General features: G+C 47.7%; 1 protein-coding gene across 4 annotated transcripts in view; it reads right to left on the reverse strand.

Moving 5' to 3' along the window:
• The window catches only part of CHD6 (chromodomain helicase DNA binding protein 6), a 211,541-nt gene that overhangs the window by 36,131 nt on the left and 163,284 nt on the right, over positions 1 to 12,126 (reverse strand). For all 4 annotated transcript variants that reach the window (XR_016387920.1, XM_022592389.3, XM_089896896.1 and 1 more), the window contains 2 exons: positions 7,363 to 7,452; positions 4,993 to 5,096 (listed from right to left, as the gene is read on the reverse strand). Coding sequence is in view for 3 of the 4 variants with exons in the window: in XM_022592389.3 (XP_022448097.2) it covers positions 4,993 to 5,096; positions 7,363 to 7,452 (194 nt within the window). In the remaining variant the exon portion in view is untranslated. The remainder of the gene's footprint in view (positions 1 to 4,992; positions 5,097 to 7,362; positions 7,453 to 12,126) is intronic.

A 12,126-nucleotide genomic window follows, 5' to 3' on the forward strand; every position in this document is an offset into this window, starting at 1 on the left:
AAGGATGAAATATAAAGAGGACTACTGTGATTATCGATTGGATTAAAACAGACCCGTTCCCTCTAGATTCACGAACTCAGTATGAAATCCTAATCTACTGGCCAGGGCTTTGGAACTGCCTCTCACCATATCCCCAGAGTCAAAAACAGATGGAGGATTTCTGATCCAGAACAGAGACCTCAGACAGAAGGCAAAATGATGAAAAAATATCCCTTTTAATTTGATGATGCCATGCACGACAATTTGTTATTTTATTGAATCTAATGTAATCCTATAATGAGACAGGAATATTTGGTCACAGCTATTGTCATATTGAACTATTTGGGGGGAAAACTCCTTCATGATCATCAAAACCCTTTCCATGTTGCCCCTAACTAAGTCAATTTCTTACTCTGTAGTATGTACAGAGAGACCCCATCACAGGTGACGTAAGGTGCTGTACCTAAAATGAGTACCGGCTTGGCTGCTAGTAACAGACTTGATTTTACTCTGTTGGGTATTTCCCTTCTATATTGGTTTTTGTTCTGGTATCACTGTTGATGCTGTTCTAGCCCTCATGTGTAGGCAGCACCTGGTACTTTTTATCTGAGGAGCTGCAGGTGCTTTATCTTTTAATTCAAAGTGACATTTCTGCCATCTCCATGACAGGTGCTGCCTGCACGAGGCATATGGCAGGAGAAACTGGTGCCTTGTGTTCTTCTTTATTCACTTATTCCTTAGGGCAATTGTTTGATTACTGTCAGCCTCTCTCATGAGACTGCGGGCTCCCCAGCGACAGAATCTGTATCTGTTTTTACTCATCATTATACATTCAGTACCTAGCACAGGGCCTGACACTGTATACACTCAACAAACCGCTGACTGGATGTGTCAGTTTGGCCCAGACTCTCTTCCAATAATCGCTATAGGAAGAACCATTCTCACCCTCTCCCCATGGTCTGCCTCAGCTCACATCACAACAGAAATGCCCACCATGCTCCTGCTGTCTTGAGGACGTGCCTGCCATCGTCTCTACCTGCCCCCTCCCCAGGAAAAGAGGGATGCTTTATCTCATAGCTGAGATGGTGAAACCTTCCTCCTCTGACCCTTTATCGTGGAGGGAGGTTAACTGTCCATGAGGGTCCTGCCCTCACGCATGCTGTGCTGGACAGGGCCTGAAGCAGGCCGGTCCCTCCAGGTGCCTACTACCTGGGTGAGTCTCTGCCCTGCAGACTTCTTCTTGTCATGTGCAGGCCTGAAGTCTAGACAAATTCGGCATTTCTATTTCTCAACCAGCTATGAAGCTGGAGGCGAGGAAGAGTGATTGACCCAGTTCCCTAGAAAACCCTAACAACTGTCCTGAACAGACAGTAGTAGGAGCTGTAATAGCAACATAAAGACATAAATAGAGCAACAGGTGGCGTAGGCTGCTTGCCTCTCTCCACTTAGTCTAGAAGTTCCTCTATAAGAATATGAACAGAAATACTAAAATCCATAGCTTGATGAGTATTTCATAAATCCAGGCTGCCCGAGAGGGGCGGCCGCCATTTCTTAATGTGATCAAGAGCGGTCAACAGCATCATTCAGCACAGATTTGCTGCAGGGTCCTTCTTGCTGTAAGCGGAAGCTCCAGCCAGTTCTTCCACGGTGGTCAGCTCGGAGATGGAACCGGGGCTTTGGTCTTCCGATCTAAGCAGGGTCGTAGCAGGCTGTGTCTGGGATGGAGTAGAAGATCCACAAAACCTTGGACGATGAACAGCTGTGTATTTCTTAACAAAGAAAATGGCTGCAGCTCTACAGCTCATACTATGTCTCCAGGGCATGGAGGCAAGGCAGAGAGAGCTCCTGATAGAACCCTGAAAAGTAAACGCCAGACAGCTTGGCTCTCTGAAAATATCACATCTCCATCGGCTGCTGGGTATCTGGGAGTTTGTCACCTGGTAAGACACGTTGTGTGGGTTTGGTTATCCTGTGGAGAGGGCTGTTTCGTGGGGTGATGAGGTGTGTTACCCAGGTGAGGACAGGTCTAAGCCTAGGCGCACAGAATGTCTGCTGGGTGCTGAGCAGCCCCCCGCCAGGAGCAGGATCTGATCTGGACTACGCAAGACACCAAGGAGGATGGGCCCACGGAGCCAAGCATCGGCATTGGTCCAACCCAGCCTAGGTTTGACTCCAATGTCACTGTCCAACTACACGGGTCTGGTCCCATCCAAGAGTGAGCCAGTCTGCATGTGTGGCTTAACACGAGTCCCCCAGCACTGGGTACAGAGGCTAAGTCTTCCCCATGTTTACAGCGTGTCTGCTAAGCTCATCACATTACACCAGGTACTTCAGGCACTGCATGCATCACCTCCCCGGCACCTGCCCCCCAGCTCTGACCCTGAATACCAGAGCTCACTCAACTGGGAGAACCTGAACGGAGTGGCTGATGCACCATCTTCAAGTCTCACAGGCGTGCTCAGGAAACACTTAGGGATTATTAACTTGCAACCCTGCGAGCTGCTTCACTGAGCAGAAGAATTTTAGATTTGGAAGTAACCTTAGATATCATCAGACTGACTCTACCATTTCTGATAAGAGACTGGTTCGTTGTGCTTCATGGAGAGGTCACATGGTTCCTCTTCTCATTTCAGAGCTGAGTTCTAGCCCTGCACTCTCCAGCAGAGGAGCCACACATGGCTAATTAAATTTGAACTAATTAAAATCACATAAAATTAAAAATGCAGCTGCTCAGTTGCATTAGTGACATTTCAAGTGCTCAACAGCCACACGCGGCGAGCGGCATCCGTAGAGGACGGCGCAGAAACGGGACACTTCCGTCACCAGTAGCAGTTCTAGTGGACAGCACTGCTTTAGCCTAACCTCAGTGATTTGAAGATTTTTCATTGAACTATATAGCTGATGTACAATATTATGTTAGTTTCAGGTGTACAGCAGAGTAACTGGACATCTGAATACATTATGAAATGACCGTCACAGTCAGTCCAGTAACTATCTATCCCCCCCACAGCTGACACAGGATCGCTGACCATATTCTCTGTGACTTACTTTATAAATAGAAGTTTGTACCTCTTAATCCCCTTTACCTATTTTGCCCACCAACCCACTTCCCTCCCTTCTGGCAACCACCATGTTGCTCTCCATATCTATAAGCACCTGTTTTGTTTGTTCATTTGTTTTGATTTTTAGTTTCCACATATAAAGTGAGGTCATGTAGCATTTGGCTTTCTCTGCCTGACTTATTTTACTTGGCACATTACTCTCTAGGTCCATCCATGTTGTTGCATATGGTGAGATTTCATTCTTTTTTATGCTCAAATAATATTTCATTGTATATATACACCACATCTTCTTTATCCATTCATCCATTGATGGACACTTAGGCTGCTTCCATATCTTGCCTACTGTAAATAATGATGCAATGAACATATCTTTTTGGATTACTGTATTTGTTTTCTTTGGGTAAGTATACAGAAGTGGAGTTGCTGGACCGGATGGTAATTCCATTTTTAATTTTTTGAGGAACCTCCATACTGTTTTCCAGAGTGGCTGCACAAATTTACAATCCTGTCAAAAGTACTCAAAGGTTCCTTTTCTCCACATCCCCGTCCACACTCGTTCTTTGTTGTCCTCTGATGCTTGTGGGTCACCAACCCGGGGGTGTGGGTCCCAGGCTAGACTGCACCTCCGCCTCTCCTACGAATCTTGTTGTGGCTCCTTCTTTACGCCTCCATTTGGGGAACGTCTTTTCTGCTAGTCCTCAGGTCATTCTCAGAGACAGCTACTCTGTAAGCAGGTGTAATTTCCACGTGCCCGTGGGAGGACGTGAGCTCAGGACGTTCCTACTCTGCCATCTTGATTCTGACTCCCTTACCCCAGTGGTTTGATAAAGGGCTCTCAACAGCACCAGACCCTCCCAAAGCCTGCATTTGTAACACCAGAATCTACGTTTTGAAGGGATTCTTCATTAAAATAGGTACACGCGTGGTTGTTACGTAAATATTGCAGGTTGGCCTGCAAATGTTGAAGAATTCTACTCACAGGGCATGTGTTAGAAAGAGAGTTAGCCTTCCGAAGGCAGAGGAATAAGTGACAGTGGACAGCACCAAGCACCGGTTATGCACTAAGCACTGTTCTAGGCCGCCCACATATACTGTCTCATTTAATCTTCAAACAGCTCTCCAGGTAGGTTGTCTTGATACTCTCCCCAGTGTACAGGTGAGGAACTAGGTCAGAGAAGTTTATGACTTGCCCACGGTCACACATTTAGTCACTGGCAGAGCTGGCAGTGAAAGCCAAGTACACCTAACTCTTCCCACTTTAACCCCCTGCTCTCCAGTTCAAAATTTTGGCTAATTCACCTGGCAGGGAAGGTGTGTATTAGGCACACTACAGTGGACTTTCATTATTCATTTTAACAGTTGGCTGAAAGCAAGGGCAGGTAGTTAGAACAAGGCCAGAAATGAAGAAACAGGACATTTATTTGTTTTTCCAAGCTATTCAAAAACCTATCTCAGTCCCCTTTAGTCTCTAGGTTACCACATTAAAAAAAGAAAGATGTCTATGCCATCTACTATTCTTGAATTTTTATACCAATAGGGCAAAAAATACATACTAGGAATATGTAGATTAGCTAGAGCGACCTTAGGATTCTGCATACATGTGACATGCTAAAACCTAACATTTCCCCCATTTATTTACTGCTTTACTCAAGAAACCCTGGGGCCTACCACGTGACAGGCACTAGGCAGGAGGCTGGGACTGTAAGAGTGAACAATCCCACGTACAATGGTGCGGTGAGGCTAGTGAGGAAGATACACACTGAACAAAGCCCTTGTGGCCACCCTTTCAAAGTGCCTCACTGATACTTATATTTGCTATATTTTCATGACTCACACATTCATCTGGCCAAATTTCTGAGAGGACAGAGGTGAGGCTCTACTTTCTAAGAGAGACATGCAACAGGCCTGTGGAATTTTTCAGGAAAGAGAAAACGTTCACTGAAATACTCACCATGTTTGAACACGCCAATCAGAAGTGACTTGTCGGCCTCGGCATCCCACCAATCCACTGGGATCTCCACGCAGTCGATGTCGGGCAGAGGCACGTCCAGCTCCCTGTGGAAGGAAGGGCGTGGACTCAGAGTGCCGTCAACACAGGCAGAAAACAACACAAGAGCTCCCGGCCTGAACCCTCATACTAAGCCACATCCCGGGCTGCATGCTTAGAAGCTGAAGTAACAACAAATGAGAGGATTCAGATAGCTGGGGGCCAAGATATCTTAACCAGGGCTCTGCCCCTGGTTTACAGAGGGAGCTACATCAGCAGATGTCCTTGGTGTTCAGGCTCCACTCAGACTGAATGACGCAGAATCTGAAAGCACCTCGTGGAGAACGCACAGTCAGCCAGCCTGAGGGCTCTACCCGTGTCAGGTGGCTCTAATGTGCCTCTTCGGCTGACAGCCATGGCAAAAGCCAGCAATACGTTGGTTATGTGAAGGCAGAACACCCCTTCTGACTTCATACATGATACATGCATTCAGGTGTCTGAATTCATACAGGATCAAATGCTGCAAAGTGCCCCAATCATCTGGATTCAACCTTTGGAGACCCCAAGCACCATTTGAGAACAAGCTAGTCTGCACTGCTACACGCGGGGTATGAAGAGAGCCTTTCAGAGGCTAGCAGCCACAGTAGGAGGCACTTCCTGGTAAGGGTCTGCTAACCGTCTGCTGGGTAAAACTTCTGGCCAAAGGGATGAACACAGCTCACCCCAGGGAGCTGACATGGAGGGATCAGCCCCTCTCTGAGTTTCTGTCCATGTTCTGAGAGCCCACACGGACCCTTAGCTGATTGGCTTTATTTGTCTGAGCACCGTCCTTACTGAAGGCTCTGGGGTTTTGGGGAGAACATCCATCTGGATGGCTCTTCCCTCCCACCTCCCAGCTGCCTGGGATGGTGCCTCTGCAATGCTGAAGTTTCTTCTTCCATCAGGTTCTTCTTGCTGTGACACAGGGCTGCCTGCCCCTTGCCAGGCCCAGCTCTCCCTGTGGGGATGGGGCTCCCTGGTCCCCACCTCTCCAGGCAGTGCTCCCTAGCTGGCTCCACTTCAGGGCCCACTGCTCTGCCTGCGTGGTGCCATGGGCTGAACAAATTTTGGGGGATGAGCTGTGATTCATTCCTCATGGCCCTTTCTGCACAATAAGGCATTTAACCTGCACGGGACCAGTGAGAGCTAAGACTGAGGAAAGCAGAGGGAAGGAGGGAAGGGGGGCGGGGGAGGGGGGGGCAATGGACCTACTCGTTCCACGTTCTACTAACTTCCCTCCATCTACGCATCTAAGAAAGCACATGACGGGGAGGAGTAAAGTCAGATACATTACTTCTGCCCGGTTAACACTGGATATAAATAAGCAAGTTGAATTCTGCTGCATATACATGGCTGACAAATTCAACTTTTTAGCAACACACCCAACCTCCCTATCCTTACTAGAAATGCCCATAGTAACTACCAAGTAGTAACAGTCAATGAGATGACTGGTCCTAATTATAAAATGCCTCAGGGGTAGGACTGTCATTGCCTTTCACCTCTCTCCTTCTTTAGTGCTCCTGTGACCACTAAAGTCATTAGCACTGCCCAGTGGAAAGTAAAAGAAACCAGGGCCCCAGGGAATCTCAAAGCACAGTTCAAATACCAACACTTGCTATGTCCCCTGGGAACAAGCAGCGTTGTGGGGGCCAGAGCAAACTGCCAATCTGGGGAAGGTGAAGGAGGCCGTCTGGGGATCCCACTTATACACTGTGACTTCTGACAGTCCAATCAAGTAGTAGCTGGGGGCTCAGCAGCCTCATTCCCCCAAATCCTGGGATAGTCCCACAGGATTCTACAGCTTTGGAAACACTAGCTTACAAAACTAAGGCACAACACATCAAATGGTGACAAAGTATTAGTAATACGACTAGCAAATAAAGGAGAACCACTCAAAGGTAGAAGAGGACTAAGGCCAAGAGTGGGATTCCAAGTAGAGCTTTTAGTCTACACCTGTTGGATCAAATATCAAAGTCACTAATATCTATCGAACAATGATTAGTTAAGGTAGAGAAATGACTGCTTTAAAAGCAATTTTACAACACTACTGGGAGAAAAAAAACCCAACTAAGAACCTCACCAAGAGCTGTGTTTTTAAGCAGCTGTTTTCTCCTTTATTTCACTCGTGGATGACCTGGCTGAATCATCCTCATTCTGCCTGCCTGCTCTACCAGAACTGGTCCTGGGTGGGAGGGAACACGGGCCTCTTGAAACACAGGCAGGTTTGTCCATTTCCATCAACAGGCACTTTATGGCAATTCTTTAACACTGGGAGCTAAGGTTGACCTGTTTTACCTGGCCGGAGTTCCTTCAAATGCTTTATCCGCTGCTTCTCCCAGTATTTCAGCTTTTAGGTAGTACAGCATCCGGACTCGCAATAGTACCCTATGATACGTGAACACAGTAATGAAACACATTAGAACCCATAAGCTGCCTGTGAACTGCCATCCCCAAGCTGACCTGGGGGAATTCCAGGCGCTCCCAGGTTGTTAGGGCTATGAAGTTATATATGAGAAAGGACTAGAAAAAGAAAACACTAGGTATTAATGGCAGAAATTATTCTGATATCTCCATTTCACTCAAGAAAATGTATCTCATCAGTCATCTGTTAAGGTCATCCTGTGGGCGTGGGAGGTGAGGGAGGGGAGGTGAGGGCAGCAGAAACAGCATCCCACCTGGTCCTTAACAGCAGAGGTCCCCAACTTTTTTTAAAAAAAAAATAATAAATTTATTTATTTATTGGCTGTGTTGGGTCCTCATTGCTGCGCGCGGGCTTTCTCTAGTTGTGGCGAGCAGGGGCTACTCTTCATTGTGGTGTGCGGGCTTCTCATTGCGGTGGCTTCTCTTGTTGCGGAGCACGGGCTCTAGGCGGGTGGGCTTCAGCAGTTATGGCACGCGGGCTCAGTAGTTGTGGCTCACAGGCTTAGTTGCTCTGCGGCATGTGGGATCTTCCTGGACCAGGGATCGAACCCGCGTCCCCTGCATTGGCAGGCAGATTTTTTAACCACTGCGCCAACAGGGAAGCCCAGTCCCCAACCGATCCCTGGCACCAGGGACCGGTTTCGTGGAAGACAATTTTTCCATGGACCCGGGGGGTGGGGGGTGGGATGGCTCAGGCGGTAATGCGAGCGATGGGGAGTAGCAGATGAAGCTTCCCTTGCTCGCCCGCCGCTCACCTCCTGCTGTGCGGCCTGGACCACTACCAGTCCGTGGCCTGGGCGTTGGGGACCCCTGCTTAAGAGGTCTCACCCTGTCCACATGGCCACAATGATCTCTCAGGCAAAGCTGCCTTCCAAGAGGCTCGTTACTAGTTTCCTAGTTTAGTGACAGGTGAGGTCACGTTGAATGGTGCTGTTCTCAAAGTTTCCCTTGCACATAGTTACACGTTACATGAATATTTTAAAGTCTTTTTCATGGCGATACTGCCAGAGAGCAATCCCGTCTTCTCTCCTGTGATTCGGCATGGACCACACTCAGGCTTCATGCAACTGCCCCAGCATGTTTGAGATGAGGCAATTAAGTATTTGTTGGGCAACTGGTGTGTCCTGCACCGTGCTGGTACCGTGAGTATGTAACACAAGTAAACGTTAGTTTAACCTTGTTCTTGAGGAGCCTACAACAGTCCAGTTGTGAAATAAGGCCAGCCACAAGAGAATGAGAGCACAGCAGACGGCCGTGGGGGTTAGGGGCGGGCAGCTGAAGGTATGCAAAACACAGAGTGAAAGCCAAGGACAGGCACAGAGAAGCCCACCACATCTGAGGAGATGCTGCAGTGAGGGTTACAAGAGTACCTGCCACTGTGTCGACACCAGGCAAGAGCGAAGGCGAGCTACTAAATCAGAAGCCCGTTTACACATACTTCTGTGGAACTGATCTCCATGTAAGTTGTTTAAAAAGAGCAATGAGGGCTTCCCTGGTGGCGCAGTGGTTGAGAGTCCGCCTGCCGATGCAGGGGACACGGGTTCGTGCCCCGGTCCGGGAGGATCCCACATGCCGTGGAGCGGCTGGGCCCGTGAGCCATGGCCGCTGAGCCTGCGCGTCCGGAGCCTGTGCTCCGCAACGGGAGAGGCCACGGCAGTGAGAGGCCCGCGTACCGCAAAAGAAAAAAAAAAAGAGCGAGGAGAACACAAACAGCATGTAAAGTAAATACTACTTTAGAGAAGGTAAGAGGAGGCTGTGCGTTCCCACTGCTGGGCCCTGCACAGAGCATCTCTGGAAGAACCCAGTTAACAGTGGTCGCCTCTGGAGAGGGAAACAGGGGCGCTGGAGTGGGAGGAAAACTTACTTTTGACAAAAAATATTGATTAACACGTGTATGTATTACCTATTCAAAAGGTGTTTAAATAACGAGGGGTTGAGGCCTCTAAAAAAACATAGTTTCTTAGATCTGGGTTGAAAGTGCCACTGTGGGCTTAAGTTGTAGGTGGCAACATAAAAGCTCAAACTTTTAGATGGGAAAGAACCCTTACTTTTCTGCCATACCATTCCTTACCTCAGCTGTCAACTCAATTTCGAGATGTTTTTTCAAAGCTCAGAGAATGAGAACTCTAAGAATTGGCAATCGTCCCTGATCCTTCTGCCTAGCTGGCAGCAGCTGACGGCCTCCTTAGCAAGAACCGGAAAGAGGCTGTCTTAGGTATAGGATTCCTGCCCGCTTGGATCTACCTCAATCAGAGGAAGGCTTCCAGAAGATGTAAGATACAGCTGTCTCTATATCTCCAAAAAGAGGCCAAGGTGCTGCCATCGGGCAGTTATCTGCAGCACAGGAGGACAGAACTGAAAGCCAGCAGTATTCACCTATACTGCAAATGCGAAGTAAATCAACTCAGAGGACAGGCAGACAACTCCTCTTAGACAGCCACTTCCTCGCGGGCTGAGATGATAACCCCAGGTGGCATCTGACCTCACAGGGAAGGAGAGCTGGAGCTGGTCTGTGACACCCTTCACTTCAGCCAAACAAAACCTATTAAAACTTTTGGCTGGCGGTATTCCCTTTTCTTTCATTTCTTTCTTCTTCTAGAAAACTATTCTCTTGGTATGAAATATACTTCCAGAAAGTGCATTTTGCATAAATGTACAGCTCGATGAATTTCCACATACCAAACGCACATGTGTATCCAATATCCAGATCAGGAAGCAGAACATTTCCCCGGAAGGCCCCCCTGGTCGTCCCTTCTGGTCACTATACCCACGCTGAACACATAGTCACTGTCCTGACTTCTTAGAGCTTAGATTCGAAGCAGCTGCTTTTTAGCCTTTTGAAGTTCTTTTGATAACAGCTTCACGCCCCTAAATACTACATGTGTTACTAATTACGCAAATGCTCTGAGTCCTCGCTATCTGACAGCATGTATTAGCTCACTTAACCTTCATAACGATGCTGAGGTAGGAACTATTATCCTCATTTTTAAAGTAATTCACCTGCAGGTAAGCAACGGGGCCAGGATTCAAATCCAGCCAGTCCTGACCCCAGAGCCTTTCTTGACCCACATCTGATATTGGGGTAGCAGTAAATTTGCTAATTAACAGAGCCCACAATTCTAGAAGCTCACAGTCCAGTTATGCTAAAGAAACTCTGCCTGTTCTCTGGTGCACCTCAGGACAGAACCAGGACCCAAGATCAAAGGGTGGAAGATTCAAGGAAGCAGATTTTAGATTCAATATACAGAAGGGCAATTAATTAGAATCATCTGGTAATTAAATGAGTATTGCTGAGAAGTGGTAAACTCCCATCACTAGGAAGGCTCGAGCAGAGGCTGGAGGAGTCCCTGTTGGGACACTGCCCACAGAATTCCCACGCTGCGTGGGAGGAGCTGCAAGGCCCCTGCCGGCTCTGAATCTCTTGGTGGCTGAGCCAGAACTAAAGAGGACAATACTCTCCATCAGATTCAGATGAATAAACAGCAGTCAGCTTCTTCAAACCCAGAGAAGTGCTTTACTGCATTATTCTTTGATTCTCGGGGTAAGGCCCGCACTCAGGAAAGATCTTGGGGCTGGTGGTTAGAAATGTTAAGGAATTCCTCAAAGGTCACAATTAGTTCGGCTCAACATCTGTGATCATCTGTGCGGGTGTCAAGCGAAGTTCTATGTTAATCTCTCCAGCTGGGGATGGGAGAGCCAAATGTTGCTGCTATGACTTAATAAGGCAAAACCTGAGTCCTTCACGCTGCTCTTCAACATTTACTGAATATAACGATTCTGATTCTGTCATGGCTACAAGCACCGCCATTCTCCAGCCTATGAGGCTAACGGCCACAGAGTTACCTGCTTTCTGTATTCCTCGTCACACACGATGGATTCTTCTTTAGTCACAGCTCTCGTATTTGACCCTTTCTCCCCAATTCTACAGTCAGCACCCTAATCTAGGTCATCACGATCAATACTTAGTATTATGGCAGAACTCTCCTAGTTGGCCATTCAGCTCCAGGTAAACACCTACTCCATCTTGCAAGTTGTTACCGGATTAATTTTTCTCCCCCAGTATCACTTTTTATCATGTCTCACTTGTTCAAGAAATATGGTTGCTTAGTACTTAAAACAGACTCCTCGGTGAGCCTGCCATACCAGGTCTCCCATCAAGGAGCCCTTGTCCCTGCCAGCTTCCTTTCTGCTCCCTCACAGTGACTCTGATCCAGTCAGTGAACATGCCGTCGGGTCGTGCCCCAGCCAGGCTCTGCTATCAACAGCAAGTGCCCTTTAAGTCTTGGCTTGAGATCTACTGCCCCAGAGAGCTTGTACCTTTGTGTGCGGTCGTTTTTATTACAGTATTGGGCATGAGACCTACCTTCAAATATTTGGAGGGATCAAAGGACAGGGTTAGACTTCAGCAGTAAAGGAAAAATAACCACAACCCAACAACTACAGAACCATTAGGTTGATACTACAGGGAGGAAGAAAAGACCTGGCAAAACATCTTGATTTACAGGATAATAAACTCTTTATAACCAGAGGTATGCAAGCTGAGGCCTTCTCACTGCCTACCAGGAATGCTGAGGAGGTAAGTCTTGCCTGGCCTAGGAAGCTGGGCTAGATGGTTGCCAAGGGTCCTTTTACTTCTAA

This window comes from Delphinapterus leucas, chromosome 15, assembly GCF_059928025.1.
Source record: "Delphinapterus leucas isolate spDelLeu-1000000601 "Yukka" chromosome 15, BTC_Dleu_Yukka2, whole genome shotgun sequence".
NCBI lineage: Eukaryota > Metazoa > Chordata > Mammalia > Artiodactyla > Monodontidae > Delphinapterus > Delphinapterus leucas.